General features: G+C 36.5%; 1 protein-coding gene across 1 annotated transcript in view; it reads right to left on the bottom strand.

Moving 5' to 3' along the window:
• Window positions 1-26,985, bottom strand: part of LOC132079350 (lipoxygenase homology domain-containing protein 1-like) — a 116,605-nt gene that overhangs the window by 26,475 nt on the left and 63,145 nt on the right. The window contains 9 exon segments of the mRNA XM_059481884.1: window positions 3,137-3,285; window positions 4,890-5,016; window positions 7,549-7,790; window positions 13,535-13,787; window positions 18,202-18,341; window positions 21,330-21,462; window positions 25,025-25,111; window positions 25,646-25,827; window positions 26,309-26,440. Coding sequence (XP_059337867.1) covers window positions 3,137-3,285; window positions 4,890-5,016; window positions 7,549-7,790; window positions 13,535-13,787; window positions 18,202-18,341; window positions 21,330-21,462; window positions 25,025-25,111; window positions 25,646-25,827; window positions 26,309-26,440 — 1,445 coding nt within the window.

Here is a 26,985-nt window from a genome sequence, read left to right as displayed (position 1 = left end):
GACTTTTTGCTGAAGTTTTTTTTTTTTTTAATTCTCAGTGCTTAATCTGTGAGTACTGAAACTGAGCACCAACAGTCACCTCTCACTGAAAATTTTTGTATGTGCTGCAGTTACCATGGCACCAACCTGAGCAGTTGATGTCTAAATATAGGGCAGGATAAAGAATATATATTTTCAAATACTAATAGAATGAAGCAAAAATTGTCAGAGAATTTAGTCCTTCTATAAAGTAGAATACTTAACATACTGGCCAATTTCATAAAACCTAGATTAAAATACTTAAATTTCAGTCATAACATATTCAGTGTACTTTACTGGTATTGATGGAACTGATCTGAAAAAAACCCACATTCTCAAAGAGGAAATTTTTGGATAACTCACAGCCATATGACAGAGCATACAGCAAGTCTATCAAAGGCCATATAAAGAAGCATCAAGAATGACATTTGCTGAAAAAACACTGCGTGTCAGAAGCAACATGGAGATACTGAAAGGATTTTATACAACTGGGCCCTGGTTTTCCCAGAATGTCTGAACTGAGTATACTTGGTTCAAGAAAATGCTCATAAGCAGGTAACATCAATCAGGCTTAAACTGACTCATGGATCATGAATAAATACTGTTAGGATTTCAGGAAAGCTGAAGATGTGTGCTGAGATTGCGTTGTCTGTCCTCACAGCTTTTAGGAGAACATCAAACAAGGCATCAATGTCACAGCAATTTGAAAGACTATGGATCTTGCAGGACAAGTCCTCACACTCATTAGTATGAGCAGATCACCAGAATCTCAGCTCTCTACGGTGACAGCGCTGCCCTCTCAGGGGTGAGCTGCAGGGCCTTACTGGTGAATTAATAATATCATGCACATTACTTTACCTTCAAGTTCTCTGATGGTTTCACAGGTGTAAGGACTTTGGAAAGGCACAAAGAAACTTTTCAGATGCAAGATGAGAATTCACTCTTCTACTATCATGTAACTTGGCTCGTGAAAATAAAAAACATGTTAAATGAGAGAAGAATATCTCCAATCCACTGCAAATTTTGCTGAATATTTAAACATTTCTATGTACTTCTGCGTAGCTAAACTGTTGCTTGTAACAGCCCTGACTTTCTGGGAGACTAACACCATATTTTGATATGATTTTGAACAGAAACACTGTTCCAGTTCACTAGCTGTTACAGTATAGTCAGGGGAAAAATTATTGCAAGGAAAAGCACATTTTAAAATGTCAGAACAACTGTTAAGATTCCGAATGCAAATTCTGCCTGTTATACTCCAAATCCCCTAAACCACCAAGTGCAGAATCTCTGACTGCAGGGGTGCTTGGCTCAATATGTGATTGGGCTGGTGTAGAAAGAGACATTCTACACTTGAGAGTCTTTTTGGAGATTACTTTTAAAGGCAAGAAAACATTGGGAAACTTCCAAAACATATAATGAACAAATACTGCTACATAGGCATGAGCCTTTCTTGCGGAATAATTTTTTACTTTTCAATTAACCAAATACCTTTATTTTCACTGAATAATGAGTGAATCAAGACTTTTATATTTTCTCTATTACTTATCTGAAAGCAATTTCTTCTTAGAGCCCTAAAATCCTCCTGTGCTGATATCTACATTTAGAAATATAAGGCTACTGTGTTATATTCACACACTGCTCCTATAAAATGTCAAATAAATAATGAAGAGATGGCTACATGCCAGATCTGCATCTTACTCTGTAAGAGAGAAAAATTCTGAGCTATACTGAAGTAGATGCTAATACTATAAAACTACCCTTCAAGGTTATAAATCTTTGTGGCTCACTTCTGCTTTCTTAGTCAACATTTCTACATGTACATCCCTGGTCCCTCTTCATTAAAAACTACCAGTCTAGAAATCAGACTACTCACTTGTGGGACTATGATTTAAGGAGGAACCTAGTAAAACTTATATTAAACTAACTTTACTTCATGAGGACAAAAAGACTGCAGCTCTAAAATTCAGTTAAATCAGCTTATCAGTAAACCCTGACCTGAACTCCAGCATTAAGGAAGACAAATGTGACTTTATCAAAACTGAGTAGCCTCATCCACAGTATTTAATCCCTTAAATAACGAAGACTTAAACTCTCCAACTTTTCTTATGAATAAGTATTTCAAGTAGCTGAAATCCAGAAATATAATACCCACTTTCAATTGACACTGAATTGAAGAGGCTAGGAGTAGTTAGGAGCTGAGCCCCTCCTAATCACATGTGCCATGTCTGCTTTGGCTATTGGTCTAGGCTGATTTGGAAGCTTGCATCCTTGAAGAAACTCTCATTTTCTTGGCAGCCAACACCAACAGATTAAAATAACTTACTGGTTGCAAGACACCGGTGGATTTTTTCTAAACTTCAACTATTCCAACCCAATTCTTCTGTAATAGATATTTGTTTCAAAATATTTTAAAAATTGCTTCAATCCTCAAATTTGTTTCCAAAAAAGAGCCAGAGTAAGTACAAGCAATTTATTTATTCCATGTTCAAAATATCTTGTGATCTTTTCAGCTGAAAATTTCACTCCCTCTGTCCAGAGTTTCTGACAGGCACAAGGTTTCATGTCAAAACCATGCATTTTTCTGTAAATCTCCCATGTTTCTGCAGCACATTCCCTCCAATTTCTGCTTATACTGACAATGCATCAAGGAAAAGCATCTCCGGCAGCAATATTGGACTTTGACTGGTCTATGTCTATGAGCTACAAGACTCACTCCTGCACAGTGAATGAAGGACCCTCCTGGAACACCAAAGAAAACTATGGACAGTACTGTCTGACAGTCTGGAGAGAGACCAAGAGCCAGACTGAGGAGCAGACAGTAGAAATCAGGGAAGGGTGCCATAGTCTGAAGAGTGGCATGGGCAGAAAAGAGGTACTAAAATTTGGATGTAAAATTGAATATGAAAGCACTTGCTATAGCCACTTTATCAGCTGTCAATGATGCTAGCATCAGCTGCATAAGGATTGGTATTTCCCACATAAGGTTGAGATAAACAAACACTTAATCACAGAGTGTTGTAAACTGAATTTGTAGACTTCCCTATTCCCACTAAATCCACAGTGATTGGACTGGATTCTAAAAGTGAAAAATATCGTGCAGAACTCATAAATATACCTTTCCTTTAGTGAAATTTTCATCTCCTTTTCTAATTAACTTTCTTCTGCCAGTATCTCCCAAGGAGCCTTGCAGCATGATGTACACATCTGCATCTGTTCCTGACCCAGGGATAGCTCCCGTGGTGATGTAGAGAACATAGATTTTCACTGTGGGGAAAAAGAGAGCAAGGGTTTATCAAACCTAAACCAGTTGAAATATATGTTATTTAATCAATTACTTCTATTATGTTTTCATTTTTCATCCTATCTGGAGTGATCAGAGGACCAAAATAGAGTGTAATGCTTGTAAAAGCACATAGATGCATTGTAATTAGAATTTAAGAGCAACTATTATGAAGAATAATAAGCTAAATAATTTGAGTGGGCTGAAACACAGGCAGAAGAGGAAAAAAATAAACACATAACAGGTTGGTATAAAAGCATGTAAATAATACTCTTATCACCTCTTGCATGCATTTAAATACATGACACTCCAATGAAAAATTTCTAGGCCATGGATGATACTAAATCACTGAACAAGTGCATCTATGCTCAGAGACTCATGAGTTCAAATGAAGCTGGATTCTGTCAGGAAGAAAGCAATTTTTGTATTTTCTCTGGATCACGGTCCAGTCGCTGGCTGTTCACTCTGCACTGCACCAGTTGGAGTTACTGGCCTCAGGAGAGGAGATGACACGTGAGAGAACACACAGTGTGAACACACAACCCTTCAGCTGAGCACTCCTTGAAAGGCTGCTTATGTGAAATACCTGCTTGCACTCCCAGAGAAATGCATAACACTGTGGTGATGTGGTCCCTAAAACCAGAAAGAGATCACATCCCCAAAACATTCAATTCAAAAGGAGAAAAAAATGTGCGAAGAGGTAAAGAAAAAGTATCTGTCCTCACATTAAATGCTCCTCAGAAAAAGCAGCAGCATTTTTAAAGATTTAAATATCTATGTTCTTCCATAAAGAAATAAATCTAAAAAGTATTTAAAAGTAAAGAATTTGTTCAATGAATTTCCCATCAATACTTTCTCTAATTCACATTTAAGAAGTTTCTGTCTAAGTGCTTTGTTTAATCCTAACTTTAGAAGCACAGCAAAAGAGGCAAGAATATACAGATTACTTCTGTGCTTGATCTAAACCCTTTACTTCTGGAGTAGCCTATGATATTATCATGGTAGAATATTCATTTAGGATAAGAGTTCTTCTATTCTTCTCTAACTTTAGTTATAGAACCTCATAAAAAACACAGAACAAACTAAACATATCCAGTCTTGAGGGGACCAAGGCACAACTCTGATGGAATTGGATGACATACAACTGCTAGGTCACAGTTTGAAAAGAAAGCCTGCAATTCTAGGGACACAAACAACAAGAGATCTGTTTGGGGTGGAGAGGGGCATGGAGCTCCTTCTTGCCTGAAATTACAGCACAAGACTTATCTCTTCTGTACTTCCCTTGCTCACACTGTGAGTGTACCAGATCATATTATTGAGAAAAAGCTAAACTCTGAGTACTGTTCAAAACCATTTTAGGAGTTTCAGTGCCATATGCTTGCTCTTTTATGTGTCACAAACTGATACCAATCAGACTTGAGTGCACAATGCTCAGCTTTAGGGTGTAAGATATTGGTTTTAAACACTGGACTGGACCTAGCCATGGTGGAAATTAAAAGAAAATATCTGCAAAAACCTTTGGACTGCTCTGAAAATTGGACATCATCACTGACCAAATCTTTCCCAGTGTTTCAAATTTGTGACAAACCTGCTGGAAAAGGAGACCCAGCTGTGAGAACTGGAAGCTCAGTCACTCTTCCTCCTTCTTCATCGACAAAGTTATGACAAAATGGGAATTCTAGAACATTTTTAGTTTCTCTGTGTTGAAGCTTTACCTTATCAAAGAAATAAAAAGAAATAGCTTTGACATCTGTTGTGCTCTAATGCAAACTATAGCTAAAGACAAACTATTAAACAGCTATGACACATCATTTTAAAATTTAAAAATAAGAGGAAATAAATTTTTCTTAAATGCTTTTGAAAACAGCCTTTCAAATGAGAAGGAATAAATATCTTTCCCAATTAAAGGTAATTAAAGTGTTGTCAACATTACTGCTGCAGAGACTGCAGTGAAGAAAAAAATATATTTGAAATTGTTCAAAAAGTTTCCTTTATGTAACCTATTCATCCAGCATATAGAAGAAAAAGAAGTGTTGATATGGGCACATTTCAGCTTGTGAGAAATGTCAATATGCCACAATATTTTTCAGTGCAGAATGTTTTCTTATTCTAAGTAACATGAGAAAGAAAAAGAAATGTTTCTGGAAAAAACTGAAATACAGAAATTAAGAATGCTTTCTGACATGTATATATATCTATATCTGTACGTACATACCAGTACATATGTATCATTTGAATATATAGAGTTTGATAGTAATTTCAATCTCCATGAAATTCTGTGTATAAACTAAGAAAATGGTGATCCTGAGCTAAGGATCTTATTCTTTTTATAAGAAAGCATGTTTTAATAATGAGATATCTTACAGTATGGTACTACCAGCTACACTGAGATAAATTCCCATTTTCTAAACTATTTAAACCCAGACCAGAGAACATATTTGAAAGTACTTTGTAGGAAGTAACCCTGAGTTAAAAAGGGCACCTATAATTCACTCCTTTCAATCACTGATGTAATTCAGTAAAAAGTCCAAACCTTTAAGCCAGTAAGCAAAACAGCTTTGGTTAGGAATTGTCATTGGGAGATGGTAGCATTGTTTTGTCTTCAAAAGACTTTTAGTATTTTTCATTATGACAGACAAACTGAAAAGAGTTTTTAAAATGCACTGTGAAGAATAATGCTAGCACAATTTTCCTTTCATAATAATATCTCTATTCCTGAACAGTTTATTGAAACTCAGATTTCATTTACTGTGTTTTATTTCTTCAAGAAGTGTTTTATTTCTTCAAGAAAGAAGCAAGAATGAAGATATTAGCTATTACATGCTGCAGAAATAAGGCATACCTTAATTAATTTTGTTCTAGGCATTATTTTCTATTTCCATTTCCTCAAAAATCAGGATTATTATTTTGTAGTTATGGCTATAAGAATGAAGTCTGAATCTAAATATGGAATTCAACCTGCATTTACTTTTAATAGAAGGCAGAAATCTCAGACTGTCTGGAGATACAATCTTGTAAAATCAAAACAAAATAGCACAGAAATGACCATGGTGATTCTAACCAGCAGTGTAAATACACTGCTAAGCTATCTTTAATAACAGATATTATCCACAACCTCCTATACCAACCTAGTTATTTTATACAAGGATTCAGCCAGTCCTGCTATAAAAAACTATGGAATAAGAGGAAATGTCTCCCTAAAACCCACATAATTGGCATGTATCCTAAAGCGGGGAAATTTATAATTTCTTTCTCTACCTCTTCCTACCTAAGGTAAGGATGCATTTTTTCCTTATTTATATAAATTTGTTGATTTCTCTTAAACTGAGCTTTCAGTGATTGTTCTGAGCTAATGAAATAAAGCAGACTAATAGATGTCACTGTTTTCAACTCCCAGGTTTCTGTTCTGAAATTTTTGCTGTGATTTACTGTCTCCTACAATACTTCAGAAGCAGTCTTAATTTTGATAAATTTGTTGGATGACTACTTCATCTGGCTATGAAGATGAAATTAACAACCTGCCTACCATTTAAATGTCAGAGAGTTCAGCTCAGTAATACCATGTATTGGAAAGGAAAATTATTTTTTCTCCAATTTTTAATAAGAACAAAATAGAAACGAAACATTAATGGACAAAAAGCATGTCTGCAATTTTAAAGAAGATTAATCTTTCCTTTAGAATTGTTTTTATTTTTCCAGCAGAAGAAGATGAAGATATTTTTTTGTATAGAGAAATGCCACTGCAATTTCAGTGTGATGTCAGGTTTTAGCTGGATATCAGAAGAAAGATTGTCACTTTTGCTATTCACTTCTTTTTTTCACATGCCAACTTAAAAGGCAGATAGTTTCATCAAAATGCATTTCTAGTGTCTGACTTAATTATTTGCCATGGATCACTGACTCTACAACATGTAACAGCCAATTTGGCATTATGTAAATACTGCAATGTATGCCAGTGAGTACAGTTCTGAAAAGGCATCACTGATGTGCTAAAGATGATAGCACATCTGTATGTATGGCTGTCCAGAAATCCATCCAGGTTCACAAGATTTTTATTATCCATAGCTATCCTAGTGTTTTGAGCAGTCTCTGAAGATAGCTCTCTACAACGGTTGCAGCTTCTGTAAATTAAAAATTTAGCAATCTCAGACAGGACTGAAAATTGGAAGAAATAACAATAGAATATGGAAAGAAAAAAAAATATAATAGAGACAGAATAAATAATTGCTTTAGCTTTGAGTTTTTACCTCACGACAATGCCAAGTCTCTCCTTCTCCAGCTTCTTCAATTTCTAGGCGAACTTTGAATATAGTATTAAATTTCTTACTTAGTTCAATAGAAGTCTCATAAATCTGCTCTTTTTTAAGGGATCCTTTGGGGAATGTGACTGAAGTACAAGTTCCTTTTTCACCACATACAGTGAGGGACATTTTAGGGTTCATGGAACTAGAAGAAATATCACTTGTTGTGACATGGATATCCCAAGTCCCTGTTGAAATAAAACAGCAGTAAAAAAATCAGATTTGCTGAATATCCAAAATAATACATCAGTTTGTAAGTGGCTGAGTTAGTGAGGGACTAGCAACCCATTCCCACCTTTGTACTGAGCTCAAATACTGGCACATGACAGGTTAACTCCCTATTATTGACTTAGTCAAAAGCAAACTTGGACATCAGTCCTTCCATAGCGGTAGCTGATACTTTAGAGATGGGCCAGTCCAGAGCAACGTGCAGATGAGACTGTGAGTTCCACATTAGAGACTTGGGAAGAGCCATGAAAATCTGTTGATTTCTTCCCCTGCCCCTTATAAATATCTCCTGATGATTTTAAATCACTAGTCACCAGCAGCACATTTTTTACAAGATACTACTGGTTATCAGGTTTGCCTTTGGTCAGGGAATATTTTAATTTTAACTTTTTTGGGATTTACTTAAATGAACATGTTAAAATATGCTCCATACATACTATAAGAATATGAGTGGTGAGATAAACTGGTCCAGTGCTTGAAAAGGAGTATTTTTATCACATCTCACCACAATTATCACAACAGAAAAGTAAAAAACTTTATCCATTTCTTCTGTGAAGAAATAATGTTTGCTGAGAGATTAAAAATAGTCCTATATAGTATCACATAGATTTGTTCTACTTTAGGGACTCAGGAAAGATTCCAGGAGAATTTTTGCTAGGTCTTTTTGAAGCATTTAGTCACTTAAGCACTGGAGATGAATTGACAGATCCCCGAAGGCTCAGAAACACTGCAGTCTGCTGTCAGGTAGGTTCCTAAGTAATTTTGGCAACTTTATATGGAACAGATATTTGGTTAAAATTTCAATCGACAAGACACTTTTGAAGATCAGAAACTTCATCCAAAAAAATCTCACTGATTTAGCTGGCTTTAATATTTTAATTAATGTTAATAGCATATATGGAAAATTCAGGGTTATCAAAGTCATGGTTTCAATTTTAAAAAATTGAAAATCAGAATTTTTGGTCACCTAGGCTACTGCAGAATTGAGTAGAATTTTTTTAATAGCATGATTTTGCTCTGTTTATGCAAATTTAGACAAAGTATGTATGTGATAATTTCAAATAGCTATTTTGTAAAACAGGTCGTTTTACTTTGAGTAATGGAATCAGACACTCCTGGAGTTTATGTCCATAAACTCCAGCTTCCTACCTCAGCTTCAGAATGTTCAGTAACCACAACAGGAAAGTCTTTGTCTCCTACTATAACTAATGCAAATAAAGCTTTATTGCTTTAGATCAGGTGAGGATCTGTGCCATAAATCCCACACTTGTTGACATAAAAATTTAGCACTCGCCATCTGTAAAATCATCTAAAATAACTTTAGTTTTATGACTTCATGAATAATCCTAAATCTATTTTCATGCCTATGAACATTAAATGTAAATGAAACCAATGATATCTGTGAAAAAAAGGAAGTCAAATGAAAATTTATCACATCCCACGTGACATAATCTAGGGTATTTTACCCCTTTAGTACTATAATACTTGGCCTTAAACTATCAATATATAGGTAGTTGGAATCTGTACATTCCAGTCCAGGAATGTATAGATTCCAGTCCAGGACTCTGTCAGTTGTATAGTACAGTGCCATAGGCTGCTATAGCACATAAATTAAATTGTATAATTTCTGATAAATTTGTTAAGATTCTATTTAAAAGCAGCTTCCTTCCTTCTCCTTAGTTAAGTATAAAGCAGTGATCTGCATTTGCAGGGCCTCATTTTGGTAGAAGAGGGGATTCAGGGATGGCTTTTGTGAGAAGCCACTGGAAGCTCCCCCTGTGCAGCAGAGCCAATGCCTGCTTGCTCCAAGACAGACCCAGCCCTGGCCAAGGCTGACCCATCAGTGGCGGTGAGAGCACCTCTAGGATAAGGTATTTAAGAAAGTGAGGCAGAAAGACCTGCACAATTGTAACTGGAGAAGAGTAGGAAAATGCAAGAGAAACAATTCTGAAGGTCCTCAGGTCATTGCAGAAAGAGGGTGAGCAGAGATTCCCCTGCAGCCCATGGTGAACACCATTATGAGGCAGCTGTGTCCCTGTGCCCCATGGAAGTCCACAGTGGACCAGAGATCCATCTACAGTCCATGGGGGATCCCATGATGGAGTAGGAGGATGTCCAAAGGAAGATGTGACCTCATGGGAGCCTGCAGTGGAGCAGACTCCCAGCAGGACCTTATGGCCCCGAGGAGAGAGCCTGTGCTGGAGCAGATTTCTCCTCAAGCACTACACCCTATGGAAGGAGCCCATGCTGGAGCAGTTCAGGAAGAGCTGCAGCCCATTGGAAGGCCTCACTTTGGAGATGTTTGGGGAGGACTATCTCTTGTCATCCCATGCTGGAGTGGAAGAGGAAGGAGCAACAGAGACAACATGATAAATTGACTGCAAGCTTCATTTCCTGTCCTGCTGCACAACTACATGGGAAGAGGTAGAGAAAATTGGGAGTAAAATTTAGCCCAGGAAGAAGCAGGAAAGGTGTTTTTAGATTTGGGTTTAGTTCTCATTATCCTGCTCTAATTTAATTTGTAATATATTAAGGTAATTTCCCCTAGTCAAGTCAACAGCAACTGCTGAGTGATCTCTCCGTGTCCTTATCTTGACTCATGAACCTTTTGTTGTATTTTTTTTCTCACTTGTCCAGCTGAGGAGAGGAAGGATGAGTAGCCTTTGATAGGCACCTAGCATCCAGCCACAGTCAACCCAACACAGAGTGCAGTGCTAAAAATCTAATCTTTCTTTGTTTCTTTCTCAGAAATATTTTCATTCTCTTGTAAAGGCATTAGTGGACTGCTGAAACCCATTTATTTTTATGACAACTTTGTTAGCTTAAATAACTCTCTTCTCTTCTTGATGTGTAAGCCACCATTAATTTGATAGATCACTACTGTGTCCATTTTGAGCATTTCATTAGCTATTCTGAATCTGCCACTTTTTTTCATTACACTTCCACAACAAAGAGTTGCTATTTTCTCAGTCATCATATCTTCTTTACAACTATTCCAGCTTGATCTAGTCCTTCTGGACAGAGGTGGCCACAATTACACACAGCATTGCTGATGAAATATCACCATTTGTCTTTAAAGCCAGTAAGTTACTTTGATTTTCATTAATAATGTCTACATACACTGTGGGGTCACAGTAACCCTATAGCCATGTCACAGTACTGCCTCAAAATTATCCTGTGATCTTGTAACAAACCCAGGTGTTTCTCATAGTCCTCCTGCTGATGAATTTGTGTAGCAGAAATCATTACAAAACATGGCAGTACAGATCAAATACAGTTTTTGGACCCCTAGCTCGTTAGTTCCTAATTCTTAAAAAATCCCAAAACAATTGAAATGAAACCATGTATCAGAATTGAGAGCTCCAAAGCAAGTTGAGTTTGCACCTAATTGCATCCAAGCTGCTTGCCACAGAATTCTGTTCAATTCCTGTCAGTTCTCAAAGCTTATCACACAACCTTTTCATCTCCTGATAGCACTAACAGCTTTGTAGACCCAAAATATTTCATTAACATATTTATTGTCTCTTCTCTAGCTCTTTACAATTCTTCCTTTACTACTACTTTTCACTTTCTTGTGATTACCTAATAATTTCCCATAGAGAAAATAAAATTCAATACAAGAATTTAGATTAAATGACATAATATTTGTCTTACTGCAAAATTCTGTAGCATCATCTTATTTTACAGTCTATCTTTAGTAAAGATGGTGCATTCCTTCTCATTTCTTATTTGCTTCTATTGTCTCAACTATTCATTTCTTCAAAAGTGTGTTATAAAGATTTTCATGTGAACAATTACTAGGTCTGTATTCACCTACATTATGCTTTCTATTCTTTAGATGGAGACATTATGTTTGTTAAGCCTTCATAAAATTGTTCTAAATCCTTGCTATTAGACCTGCCACTGGACTAACAACTACCCTGATTGCCACTCTTTGAGTAAATGGAGCTCAAAGTACTATTTGTGTCTCAGATTTTCTGATTTCCAGTAAGCTCATTCCATTGGTAACTGTGCTTTTTGCTTCCCTGGCCAACATTATGGTTCCTTAATGAGAAGACAGACAAGGTATTCTATTTGTTTAGGGATTACAATCTTCAGTTTGCACTCTATTGCTCCTGAATAGTTACTCATCTTTGAAAGTTCTTTTAATGAATAAAGGGTTGAAGAACCATTACTGTTTCTTTTACTTCTTTTACAAAATCTGATTTAGCTTGAAATTTAGTAGATTCCATTGTATCCATATAGTTTCTGACCCCTAAGGTATATTGCTCTTTGCTGATTTGTCTTTTATTTACCCATTCTTCATAGGCTCTCTTCTTACTTGTCGTATTAATTCTGGATTTACTATACACCCAGACCAAAAATTATTTTCAATAGATACAGCACTCAGAATTAATAACCATAGACATGAAATTATTATCAAATCTGTACTCAGATTTTTGAGGACTATGTCTGTGTGTGGGAAACCAAGGAAGGAAATTGTTTTTACACAGCTATATTCAGACATTAATCAAGGTGCATAACAAGGATGCAAGATTTCTCTCACTCTTCATATTATCAGTGAAGAAATATATGACAGATTTTGACCAATCTTGGGCTTCTTCTCTGAAATTCCCTCAGGAGATACCTGCCTCGCTCTATGGACTATGTAGGACACCTATGGAATCTACTTAATAGAGACTTAGAATACTTGCAGTGGTGAGATACAGCTATTTCTTATTCTGAAATTGTCACTACTCTAGCTGCTCATAATATGCTAATATTTCCATGGTTTTCTGTTCTTCTGTACGATCAGTAACATTATTTCCGTTTTGTTAGATGATACGAGATATTCACAAGTGGACTAACCTTAGATGACTAAATATGAGGATAGAATCTATTAGTTTTATCTGCAATAATGTATAGTATAAAATTCTCTGAACATAAAAGGAAATATGCAGGATCATGGAAGTTAATAGAGATTGGTTTACAAAATGGCTGATACAGAATGCAAACTCACACCTTCAGATTAGTTAAACTTTACATAGCTTGGTCTATCAGTTCTGATTCAGTTTTCATAAATGGACTCAAACCAGCATTTTACACCTCTTCAAGAAAGACACATGAGAGAGCTAAAAAATACAGTATCCTGGCAAAGCATGTTTTCAGTGTCTAAGTTGTTTCTGAATTTTGGTAGTTTGTTAATTAAACAATCTGAATAGAATATTGACTTCAGGTCAACTAACTGTTTGCAAGAAGTAGTGCCATTGATATAAGTAAAAAAGAAAACTGCAAATAAAAGCAAATGCTTTCTGCAAATATACGAACATAAGGGAAAATCACATTCTGCTAAAAGAGTTTTTGTATCTCTTGTGATTTCATCACTGTTGCAGGAGCCTTCTGCTCTGCATTGAATGCCATATGGAACAACCTACTTCTTTCTGCTTCAGCTTTTTTTCTTACCTCAACTAAAATCATAGTACCTTCATTGCCTCTGTCACTTAATATCTCCCTTATGCTCTAGTTTTTCTTCCCTGAGCATTGTAATTGCATTTACCATCTCAGGAAAGTGTTTGGAGAGAAAATTGTTGTAGGAGAGGGAGTTCACATTAAAGCTATACTGTTTCTGTAGTTTGGTTTTAGCCTTAAAAATAACAAAAAAACACTATTATGGATTACAATTAAAACCAAAGCAGGAAGGAGTTTTGAGGATTTTGGACCTTACCATAAATCTTTCCTGTCAACACTCCATTCCTGACTTTTCCAAGAAGTTTCAATGTTCGTTCCATCTGTGCATCACCAACTCCACTGTCTAACCATTGCTGGCAAAGAAATACATATTGTTCTTCAGTCTTGCCTGATTCATGGATGACAACTTGGTCGAGGTACCATCCAGCTCCATAACCCACATTATGGTGCTCAACAAGCACTTTGCTTAACTGTCCAAGGTCTACTGCTCTCATTTCAGAGATACAAACCTGAGAAGATAGAGGCAAAAAGAACAGCAAACTGATTAGACCAATATATATTACCATATATATTAGACCATATATATTTGACCTTATCTTCTATCTTTGAGAAGTTTGCATTAGGAAAGACAAATTCCTTTCAATGCTGAAGTATCTTTTTCTGAGAATAAGGAAAGATGTTATAGGCTGACACTCATATTTGGAGAACTTGTTCAGAAACTATGTGGATCCTTGAATATATACATTTTTTCCTCATCATGATCACTGCAGTTCAGGTTTTATTACAAAACACAATCCCTTGTTTTGGATAGAAACAAACCTCTGATCAAAAAACCAAAAGCTCATGAAAACTGAAGTTCAACTAACCCCTCATAAAGGAAACAAAGGGAGTTCTTCAAGAATCAGGATAGACCTGGTAATTTAAATTTCTGTTTGAATAAGGTATTTTATTTTAAAACATTTTCAAGTATTTTACATTTTAAGACACCCTATTATTCAAATAGGAACTATTGTATTATTCAACTCTGAACAGAAATACTGTTGATGACTATGCAAACAAAGGAAGATACTGACATTAGAAACTATAACTAAGGCTGTACACGCATACAGGCAAGAATTGATGTACTCCTCAGATGTAAATAGACATCTGTTTAAATATTGCTACGGCTACCAGTAAACAAAAGCTAAATGGCAGCTGCACTAGTGCATGTTGGGATGAATAAATTATGTGAGTGAGAGAATGAATGTGTTCCGTGCAAGATAATATAAGTGGGTGGGTAGATACATGGGCATGTGTGTGGGTGACATTAAAAAAACCCCAGATGGATAGTAGAAACAGACGCTATAATTTTTATTTGTTGCCAACCAATTTGCCACCAGGCAGGAAAAAGGATGAGGACCAGAAAGCAATGAAGGAAGAGATGATTTTTAGAATGAATTATGTCATCTCGTCCATTCTCCTGTCTGTGACAGACTATTCTCCACAATGTGATCAGAAAAAGAAAACATCCAAGTTATTATTCCTAGCACAGCCTTAGGACTTCCAGCATTCATACCTTGTTATATCCACAATATCCTCAAACAGTTACCATGGCAAGTTATACCCCTGCATGTAAGTAAATGTAGCCCAAAATAAGACCTAGCTGAGGAGGAACATCTTGCAAATAACTTTTCGGGAGCACTCATTGCTTTTTAATTTTATTCTTTGTAGTTCTAAGCCAAATATAATTTTCCTGTCAGTCTACATGACCTTTGACTTAGAGGAAATATCCTGTATTGCTAACATTCGTGTTCCTTCACAGCTAACTCTAATTGAGAAAGGGACCTATCATTAGTTTCATTCTCTGTGATAATAATTAACATTCATTAGACAACAGTGGTCATAATCACCCATTGTTATCAATGAATTCTCATAATAATACATTAAATTGCCTACTCCCTCAGCATTAGTAATAATGTACTTTTGGTTGATGTCATTACATTTCTTTTTCCCTTCAGTATAAAGACATTTGGAACTGTATTAAACACACTACTGGATGTACAATTAATGAAACCCAAAATGATTTTATTTAAACTGTTTTGCAAACTCATTTTAATCTGTTTCCTTATACTTGGTTGAAATTTTCTGTCTTCCTAGCTTTTCCTTATATTCATTATCAGTCAAGAGAGATCCTTTTTTTTTTGTATCTCAAGCTTCCTTAACTTTGTTTTCTTTGCCTGTCCATTCCACATTTTTCAGGGATATTGCTGACATAATCTTGTCTCTCAAGACAGCTTGCCCTTTATATTCCTTCCTTTCACCTTCTAGTCTTAGAAACTCTCACTAAAACCCCATTCCAACTTTTTAATTGAAGTACTTCTACGTAAAAGGAATGAAGACTGGTAGTAGTATTTTAAATTGCAGAACCATCTAGTCCATCACGTATAGTGTTGCCAACAGCTACCACTAACAGATTTCTATGGAAGAGTTGAAAACAGGGCAAATACACAGAGATGCTTCTTGAATATAAAGTCTCTCAGCCTTTTGCAAGTTGTGGTTCAGAGATTGCCTGAGCAGAGATTACGTCTTTGCACTTAACAGCCTCAGCGGAAAGTCGTCTTCCATGACAATGTGCAATGGCTTTTTGCACCAATATGTCTTTACCATCTGCAACATCTTGTGCCAGAAAGTAAAATGTATTAATTACACATTGAGCAAAAAGCCACCTCCTTTTGTTTTGAATCTGCCACCTGCACATTACATTGAATGCTCTTGAGCTCTTGCATTTCACAAAGAAATAGAAATGTTTATTTTCTCTATGCTATTTAATATTTTTTTTCTCCCTCACCCTTCCTCTCATCGTCTCTTTTCCAGAATAAATATACTTGTTTGCTTCACTGTTCTTTGTATAGAAGATATTTCATATCACTTGACATTCTTCTTGCACTTTTTAAGACAAATGAATCAACAAAACACAGCATCTATTATGCATCTGCACTAGTGAATGTCTTTGGAGGTATGACTGTGTTTTCTGCCTTAAGTGGCTGGATTTTTTTGTTTTGTTTTGGGGTTTTTTTAATAGTTTCTAAACATTTTTGTTCTGTTTTCTTTTTGTTTTGCTTCTACTGAGATGATATCCTACTACTTCCATATTTCAGAGCCCATCATTGTGCATGCAAATTTAAAGGGTTATTCCTCCTCACAGACACCTCTCTTCATTTAGCTACAAAGAATTTAATCTGCCATTTTATTACCCATTCACTGTGTATGAGGTTCTTCTGCAGTCCCTGCCACCAGCTTCAATATTTATTACCTTAAATAGCTCAGTCAGAACATTTTGCTATCCCACTGCTCAACCCTTTCCCAGGAACCTATCAAACAATGAAGAACATGAACACACAAGATACCTAAAATACCTAAACTGAGGAACACTTTCATTGTCTGCAGCATAAAAACTGCTCCCTGAAAACAAAGAATCTGCTTGGGAAGACACTCAGCCCTTTGCAGCTCAACATAGTGGCCGTGAATTCTTTATAGGTAACAGCTGTATTACTGACCCTGTATTAACATCCAGTATGAAATGCCATGTGAATTATTTCTTTTTGGACTTCTTTTCCAGATTATGACACTGATCATATGCCTTTACACCTTTGATTAACCCTTCTAGTTGTCCATAAACATTTGCCCTCAAAAACGCTGAGGATTAACCTGTATTTTTAATAATATTATCCGGATAATCAACATCATAAAGCTTTTCCTATATCATTGTAGCACAGTTTGGACTAAGACAGCAGGATTCTGAAAAAAGATGGCATCTTAGAAAAAAGGAAGTATTATTGAAGAGTCAGAACAACATATAGAAAAATCTAAGTAGGAAGATTAAAGACACATTCTTCTTTGCAAAGAACAATGCAGCAATACAAGTGCCCAGAGGGTAGAGGTCTATAAAGCATGGGAGAAGCAAAGAGAAAGTGATGTGGAAGAAAACCTTCACTGTCTTCCAAAGAAAGATGTGGAATGAGATTTAAGTAGCATGTGAAAGTTTAGTTGTACTCAGGTAGAAGGTCAAGTGCAACTAAATTGACACAGGAGACTATGGACACTTATCACATGTCAATAGAAGTATTTATACAAATTCATGGAAAAAAAAGTATCAATGTCAAGAGTATGACTCTGGAGCAAAACGACGTGGCTGGCTTCTAAATTTCTAAGCTCAAAAAGGCATAATAAATCTAGTGATGTAAGTGTAAGGGTAGGAAAGCAGTAGGACAGGTTGCCTAGGAAAGTTATGGTATCTCAGGCATGACAGAGCATAAGAAACAGTGTGAAAACATGCAGAGGATTCTGCTTCATTGTACAGGATGAATTGATCTAGTGCTCTCAGTTCAGGGTATGGGTGAACATGCTGTGCAGATATAATCATTAATATGGTAAAAAGCAAAGGTTAACCAGAAAATCTCTCCTAGGATTTATCTTGAGCAGACAATTATGTCTACAACCAGGTTTGCCTGTTTGCAATTTAACAGATAAATGGATTAATTAACATATAGTAGCTAACATGTTTAAAATCTTTCTTTCAACTCTATCTGGGTGGATTTAAAAAAAAAATTAAAGGAGCAGCCACAGGAAGTAGCCCTGATATTTCTATACTAGCTTCACAAATAGGTGAAAATTAAGCCATGGAATTTCATATATCATTGGATGCAGTTTCAGATTCTAAGAACATTTACCAGGAGTTTGTGGATTTTAGATTTATTTGTATTCAAACTATTCCTAAATTGGAATCTCAATTCAAGTGAAATGCCTGTACTTAGCAAGGAACACAGGTTACCAGAGTGTAGCATCCATGCTGGTATTTCATAATTGGAAAGAAACATGGTATTAGAAAATAATAAAATTAAATACATTAAAAAAAACATGTAAGGAAAATGACTCAGTACTAACCTGCCCTGTTTCAAAATGTGAGTGCCCGAGCCTCCTTTTGCAGGAATCTCCCCATTCTCCAAATACTGTGATAAATACATCTGCATCAGTTCCTGATGCAGGAAGTGTTCCTGTATGGACATTGATGAAGTAAAGGACTTCTGCCATGAAAAATCAGTGACACAAGACATTGCCAAATGAGATTATTTGCAATTTAATTACCAAACATTATAAACCAATACATTTTAGGTACAAGATTAATTTCAACACCAAGGAATTAAGTTAAAGGAATTGACATCAATTTTCTGAGTTTCCTATGGATTGCTAGCTATCTCACAGCACACACTACAGCATTAGGGATGAAATGTCTTTTATGAAAAAATGCAAGAATCCATGCTTGCATTACAGAAGGAGAAAATACCCAACTTCTGGATTCTGGAATCACCTGAAAGACTCAGGCTGATTTTATCATGCTTTGTAAAAAAACCCAGGAGTTCTAGTAGGAATTATAGGTCTTGAATTGAGTTAGGATTTACCAACTCTGACATTTTACCAAGGAAAAAACACAGACATAGATTATGAAAGACACTTTTTGTTCTGGATCAACTGAACTCTGTTTAAATCTCATATTTTGAGAATTATGGCCAACATTATTTAATGTGTTCAGCAGAAATGGCTCAGCTATTTATACAAGCATTGTTATTATTCTTCACAACAAAGGATGGCTTGCCATGACTTTTGTCTGATGAGTTATACAGTACATATTCCTTCAGGCAGCATGACAGAGGATTTTTAATGGGTTCTGTGAAGAATTAAATGTTATAACAGACTCTTAAGATATATTTCTATTTGCAGTCTAGCCTCCAGTTAGATATTACATGCAAAAAGGTTTAAATATTTTAACTAAGACTTCTGTTCACAGTGTAATGAATGAGAATTCTTTTCTACATATTTCATAAAATGTAATCTGAACAAAGGAAGATATCATATTTTAAGTACAATGATGAAATGAAATATGGCTTCAGGGGCAGAAATAGGGCTTGAAGAAAACCTAAAAAACCCTGCATTTTCTCTTTGTGATTCATGCCATTACAACTTTCACACGTGCCTTTTTGTAATCTGTGAATTAATCCCTCATTAAGTGAAAATCACTCATTTTCTGGAAACTGCCATGCAAATATACTAACTGGGCTTTGTGCATTTTTCATACTTTCAAATTGGTACTTATTCTAGTGAAAACAATACATGTCAGTTGTTTTAAAACAGAAGAAAGTGCTTTAACTAGATATCTGTACACAGCACATACAGGATGGCCACGTTATCAGATCGAGCCAGCATGGGTTTAGGAGGGGTAAGTCGTGTTTGACCAACTTGGTCTCTTTTTATGACCAGGAGACACATCTGGTGGATGCAGGAAAGGCTGTGGATGTTGTTTATTTGGATTTCAGCAAGGTCTTTGACACTGTCTCCCACAGCATCCTCCTGGAAAAGCTGGCAGCCCATGGCTTGGACAGGAGCACTCTGTGCTGGGTTAGGAACTGGCTGCATGGCCGGGCCCAGAGGGTGATGGCGAACAGAGCTGCATCCTGCTGGGGCCTGTCACCAGGGGTGTCCCTCAGGGTCTGTGCTGGGGCCAGTTCTGTTCTATATTTTTATTGACAACATGGATGAGGGGATTGAGTCTTTCATTAGTAAATTTGCAGATGACACTAAGCTGGGAGCATATGCCAATCTCTTGGGGGGTTAGGAGAGCTCTGCAGAGAGACCTGGAATGGTTGGATAGATGGGCGGAGTCTAACAGGATGAAGTTTAACAAGTCCAAGTGCTGACTCCTGCATTTTGGCTACAACAACGCCCTGCAGTGCTACAGGCTGGGGACAGTGTGGCTGGACAGTGCCCAGCCTGTAGCACTGCAGGCAGAAAGGGACCTGGGGTGCTGGTCAAGAGCTGACTGAACATGAGCCAGCAGTGTGCCCTGGGGGCCAAGAAGGCCAAGGGCATCCTGGCCTGCATCAGGAACAGTGTGCCCAGCAGGAGCAGGGAGGTCATTCTGCCCCTGTACTCGGCACAGGTGAGGCCACACCTTGAGTGCTGTGTCCAGTTCTGGCCCCTCAGTTTGGGAAGGACCTTGAGAGACTTGAGTGCATCCAGAGGAGGCAACGAGGTGAGGGGCTGGGAACACAAGCCCTGTGAGGAATGACTGAGGGAGCTGGGGGTGTTTAACCTGGAGAAGAGGAGACTCAGAGGTGACCTTGTCACTCTCTACAACTCCCTGAAAGTGGTTGTAGTCAGGTGGGGGTTGGTCTCTTTCTCCAGGCAGCAACTGACAGAACCAGAGGGCACAGCCTTAAGCTGGGTCAAGGGAAATATAGGTTGTATATTAGGAAAAAGATTTTACAGAAAGAGTGATAAAATACTGGAATGGTCTGCCTGGGGAGTTGGCGGAGTCATCATCCCTGGATGTGTTTAAAAAAAGGTTGGATGTGACACTTGGTGCCATGTTTAGTTGAGGTGTTATGGCATGGGCTGGACTCAGTGATCTTGAAGGTCTCTTCCAACCTACTGATTCTGTGATTCTGCGATCACACAGTTTATTGAACAAATAGTTAAAAGTAATTTTGAGTGTTTTTTTAATATATATAAAATGCTTTGCAATCTTGTGTCTTGTGTGTCGCAGACATTTTTCACAGAAATCCTTTCTTTCAGATTTCTGCATCTTCTGGGAAGCAAGGGCCCCAGAAAGAGAATGTAAACAATTGTTATCAGCTGCTGTGAAATGCGATAGGATGCACCTGTGATTGGTTCATGTTCCCATGTTTATAATTAAGAGCCAATCACAGGGCAAGCTCTCTGGAACACAGGGACAGAGAATTCTCTTGTTTTTAGATTCTTTTCTATTCTTATTCTTAGCTTAGCTTAGCAAGCCTCTGCAACTTCTCTCTTTATTCCTATTAGTATAGTTATAATGTATTATATATCATATATCAATAAATCCAGCCTTCTGATCAAGAAACAAGATTCTCGTCCTTCTCACCCCAGTGACCTCCTCAGGTCGCTGTAATACTTGTGTTCATCCTATTAGGCAGTTTACAATTCTGTATTTGTGCATGCATTTACTCATGTATTTATTTTTTATTTCAATAGCATACCCCTGAGTGGTGGCTGGTCTGGCCTGACTGCAGCAAGCTCTGTCACGGTCTCAGATCCACCTTCTCCAAACAGACATGAGGCTTCAGTGTGAAAGCTCAACTCTTGTTTAGTGTCCAGGTCTTTCAGCTGAAGCTGTAGGCAGAATCAGAGAAAGAAATTCATTTATTTGAATTATTTAATTTCCCGTTTCCATCCCAAGAGAAACTGCCCTTTTTTCCTTTTTTTCCTCCTGCACACACTTTATAACAGCTATGTGATTCTGCATAACAGTTAGAGCAGCTTCTTAAAGCTGCTAATTCTGCAGCTGGATGTTTATAGGTGTATTCTTCATTGTATATCAACACAAGCATAGGACCCATTTGAAAAGAACCAATGAGAGGTTCAGCTTAAATTGACCTGTATGTGTTTGCAATTTTAGAATGTCAAATGAATGAATACAGTTACATCAATCTTAGTAGCATATGCCCATTTTGCAAAAACATTTGCTTTGCTACTTTTTATTTCTTTAAATGAGTCTTGCTATATCTCAGGTACGATTTTCAAAGTTGGCAGAAATTAGCTGTCCAGTGGCTTTCAGGGCTGCCAGTGGAAATAAGTTATTTGAAGAATGAATTTCAATAGAATGGGCAAGGTTAGGCCCAGCTTCATTCTACTTGGCTTTAAGTATTTATTGGAGAGTGAAGAAATTAGATTCCAAGTGTGTGGACTTAGAACATCCAAACCAGCTGAGGAAGCACAGCCTTAGGAGCTCACATATTTCTGCTGAGAGGGTCAAGGTGTAAATCAGGTTCACGGGAGGTCAACTGAGATCACATACTCTACCCTAGGTCAGGTTATAAAATCTATCAAGTTTATGCAGAAACATTTGCGGTAACTATTACATGCAGTATTGAACTTCAAAAATAGCCAATGACTGCAAGTTTGCGGAAACAGTTTCTTTAGTCTTCAGGATCACTTTGTATAGAATTAGCATATCCAAGAAATTTAAAGCAAAAGGAAACAAAAAGAAACAAAAACTTAATTTCATGACGACAGTAAGTAATTGGAATTCCTAGGTGAAGATTCTCAAAATTATTGTGGTCGCTTCTTTCAAGTACTGACAGCAGTGCAACAGCAAAACTTTGTGTTCATCATACAGAATAAACATACAAGTGCTTGGAAGCCCTGAGTACAGGTTTCCTCACACAGATTTCAACTACAAGCTTTGAGATGTAGAAATATTTATATAATTGAATGAGATAAACTAAATTATTGGGAATTTGACAGTTACGCTCTCATAAATTTCATCAGACTAAGTTGCTCTTGAGTTCTTAGAAAAGCAATGACCTAACATTTTACATTACTGCTTATTCTTTCTGTCCAGTGATTTACAAGATCAGTCACAAGGCTTCCAGATGAAAATAAACAATAAGCCATAACCATTTCCAGACTTAAACCATTAATTACTTGAATAAAATCTAGATTTATTTAGGTGGCGTTAAATTCCACTAAAATTGCAGCCCATTGTTTACAAAAAATAGGGTTTTTTTTTCACGTGCAATAACAAAATCTTTTATATTAAATGTATAACAACTTCTTATACAAAAATATTTCCCACTAACTTTTATCAATATGTGCAACCCCAAATATCAATACATATCACAAACTCCTATTTGTCATAAAATTGCACTAAGGTTTACCTGCATATGCAGGCAGACAGCCTGCAGAAAGTGGATTCATAAAAATGAGGTGTGTAGATTTATGCAGACTTTGGCCTTAAAATAAAACATACCTGAAAAATTCTTGCCAGTTCTAAGATTACATCTAAGTGCGAACTTAATCTTCAAATCATATAGTGTTTCTATATTCTAAACAAATGTAAAAAATGGGTTTGTATTCTATTTTAGGAAATATCTATTTAGGAAATATCTTGCTCTTTTTGAGCAAGAAATAGCTACTCATTCTGTAATACATAAATCTTCAGAATTTACAGAAAATACATAAATTTTAGCTAAGGTTATATAATTGACTACATAATTTTGCAGAAAACTGTAGGAGATAACAGGAAAAATTCTGGTACTTAGAATAACTCTGTAAACACGAAAGTAGAGAAGACAGAGTAGCAAAACGAATGTAGGGATTTCATCTCCTTTTTATACTTTCATCTGTGTTTCTGAGAAATTCCTGGAACTCTGAATATTATTTCTTTCACTTAAAAAGAAATCAAAGGAGGTAATTTTATTTTGTTGGGGCTGGGTTTGACCACTGATTCATAGTAAGCTTATGCATCCTGACAGCTGCCTGTAATTTTTCTTTTTCTATACAACATCTCTATTTTTTTCTGCATTGTAAGAATCCTACTAGAGTGAGACCAGCTTGTTACATTTTAGACTATGCTTCCATGAATAACTAATTTATAAATAGACTAATAAATTGGTATTAGATATTACAAGCATATTAATGTCAAAAGCAATAGATATTATTGTGGCTTGTGCTGTGGGTTGCACATGCATCCAAGAAACTACTAAGGTGCATAGCAACCTACTGACTCTTGTAGGTTGTAACAATTTATAGCTACTAATATACCAATTATTAAATAATTGTGAAGTATTTGAAAATACAGACAAAAATCACTTAGCCAGTTGCATAGGGTTGTTTTGGAAAAGAAAGCAGAAAGCAAACTATTACATTTATGAATTTTCTGCCATGTTTTGAGCCACCAGGTCTGGAGGCTGAAGCCTTACATTACAAAATGGACATATTAAATGTAGTGTCAAAATATTTTTGAATGCTTTATCAAATGGCATGGAGATGCATATTTGAAATGAGAAATTAGCTTTGCTTACCTATTCTTTCCATTTTTATAGCCTAAACGGAGAGTAAAATATTAACTGACACAGAACACATTTGGGGAGAAAATGTAAGATAAACATCTCCTCTATCCCCAGAAGAGCTCATAAATTCAGACACAACATTCCTTTGAGTGTCACAAGCCCATTCACATTTTAGTCTGGAATGCAGCTGTCTCTAGAATTTCCCATCAGAACAGTTTCTGGAGTCTTTATGCATTTAAGGAATCACCTTGATCTTTCAAATCCATAGCAGGGTTAAGGGACTCTGTGGCACAGTTCAGGAAATCATTCTTTTACTTCAGAATAATTCAGTGCTAATCCACAATGGGGTTTTTTGCCCTTGCCTATAGGCAGAGCTCATTGGCACAATTTTTCCTTGAATTAACCTTCAAGTTTAAGTATTAAAGATACTTTTAAATTCTAATTCTATTTTAAGATTGGCAGCATTAAGTCCTTTCTCCATTCCCTTTTATGAGAATTCTTAAAGACGTATTAAACTACAATCAGAGGTTTGAGGCCCACTGGTGGCGATATTGCAAAGAACTGATACTGAATATTATCTTGATTGGCTTCCACAGGTAGGTTGGTCTGTGTGGAGACCATCAGTATTTCCATGCAGGAATTAACATTTCCTAACATCAGCAGGATGAACTGTGCATAATGGGTGTGCACACCAGTGAAGAGCTATAGCAATATGCACTTCACCAGGGGCAAACAAGGTTGAGTTACCCACAAAGAGGCCTGCAAGCTGCAGGCAGTCATTTGTAGATACCGGGTAACTGAGACCATCTGTGTCTCCACAAAAGTTGTTTTCTGTTATGTTGAAAATTATTGCAAGTTTACATGTATTATATTGGGAATACCTTGTGGAGAGTAATTCCTCTTCTCAAGGATGGACCACATAACAAAAAGGAGACTTTTGTTATATCTCCAATGTCACCAGTGGTCAACTGTTAAAAAATAATAATAATAATTAAATATATGTTGTATGCAACAGTTTGCTCAGCATACTTTAAACCCAAAACAAGATAAATACAACAGGTAATAATATTGGTCAATGAGGTTAGTGTTAGGATGAGGAAGTCCTATTAAGAGTGCAAGTTAATTCAGACTCACATTTGTATTATAAATTATGTCTATTTTTTACTGAGGGAAATGGTTCCAGAGCATAGGCCAACACAACAAAAGGGAGGAAATGTACAACTGAATTCTGTATTTTCAAGGCCAGTTCTTTCCCCCTGACTTAATTCGAGTTAATGAGGTTTTTCACATAATATTTGTCATTTCCTCAAGAGAATTTTCTTAAGTGATATGTTTTGGCCCACAAGTGAGAAGTTCTCCAAGATGTGTTTATTTAAGACACAGAGGAATAAACATTAACTCTGACAAACAACCAGTACACATAAAGTAATATATATTGGCTACAATTCTTATTTTACTGAAACTATTTGGTAAGACTTGTATGAAGTAGAAAAGAAACCAACCAAAAAGGGAGTATCACTCAGATTTTGAACTTTCTGTGCAGGGGATTTCCCTTTTCTTCCAAATGCAACAACTTGAATGTTAGGAACATCTTCTGGCACTTGTGTGCAGTGCACCCATGTTTGCCATCGCCCTCTACTTTTTGCATCTAAATTTTCCATGGGAAGGGATGTCACAGATGTCTCTGCAGTAAAAGCAAAACTATATTTAGAACAATATCTGTTATAAGGCAGTATAAACCAAAAGATTGTATTGCCTGGTAGTGCCGGATGTAGCACAGGAAATTCAGCAACAAAGCCACAAACCCCTCATTGCTCACGTTAGTCCCGTGGAGGGTTAGAAAACCAGGCCAGTGGCCTCATGGATCCATGTCACACTTACACAGAGGCCATGCCCCTTCTCTTTGTATTGTTCCAAGGAGAGGAAATGTCCTGCCAGAGGAGAATCTTTCAATACTGCCATTTCAAATTTCTCCATCCCAGGCATAATTTCTTCCCCTTTGTTCACAGAAGGCATGATTCACCTTGGTCCAGGCCCAGCCCCTCCCCATTGGGGTACCAGCGCCAATTTCTTCCTACTGTGTGATGTAACCTTATACCAGTTGTGAACTGCTCTGCCATGCAGAAGTGATTCATGGAAATGAAGGACACTTCTGCTTGTATTACCTTTGAGTGGAATTTCAACTTCTGCATAATCTTCCTTAGAGCGTTTATTGATCCATCCATCATGAAAAAAAACATGTGTAGAAAAAGGGTAGAAGACTTCTTTTATAAGAATTTTTTCCAAAAACCACCCATCTGATTGAAAATAAACAGGACATTATTAATTTATACCTTTTAAGCAACAAAATATCCTGTATATGCAGTCATAAGTTTCTACCTTCATCAAATCAATAAAAGGTTTTCTTTTGACAGACTTATTAAGGAAATAAAACTTCTGAAAATATATTGGCTATGTGTCTGTGTTTCTATCTGTTCCACTACACTCCAAAATAGTAAATGTTTTTACAGATCTTGTTAAATTACATGTAAATTAAATTAAATGAGATAGATTTGCTGTAATGATCTATTACATCTCAAAGTATGGAAAGGCTTCTGCATGCAGACTTTAGACACAAGAAAGCCCAATAGGAAATAATATTATCAATGTCCTAATGGAAAAAGGATCATGACTTCTATGACATTTACTATCAGAAAATCCACTCAACCCACAGCTTTCTTTCTGGAGAGATACCATTCTATATAATAAGGAACAAAATTAAGCTAATTTTATCTTGATTTGAGGCCATGATTATTTGGAAACAAGGCATTTGTAGAGTTAGATCTCTGAGTCTTGGTACACT

This window comes from Ammospiza nelsoni, chromosome 1, assembly GCF_027579445.1.
Source record: "Ammospiza nelsoni isolate bAmmNel1 chromosome 1, bAmmNel1.pri, whole genome shotgun sequence".
NCBI lineage: Eukaryota > Metazoa > Chordata > Aves > Passeriformes > Passerellidae > Ammospiza > Ammospiza nelsoni.
This window is presented reverse-complemented; position numbering and strand designations above follow the sequence as displayed.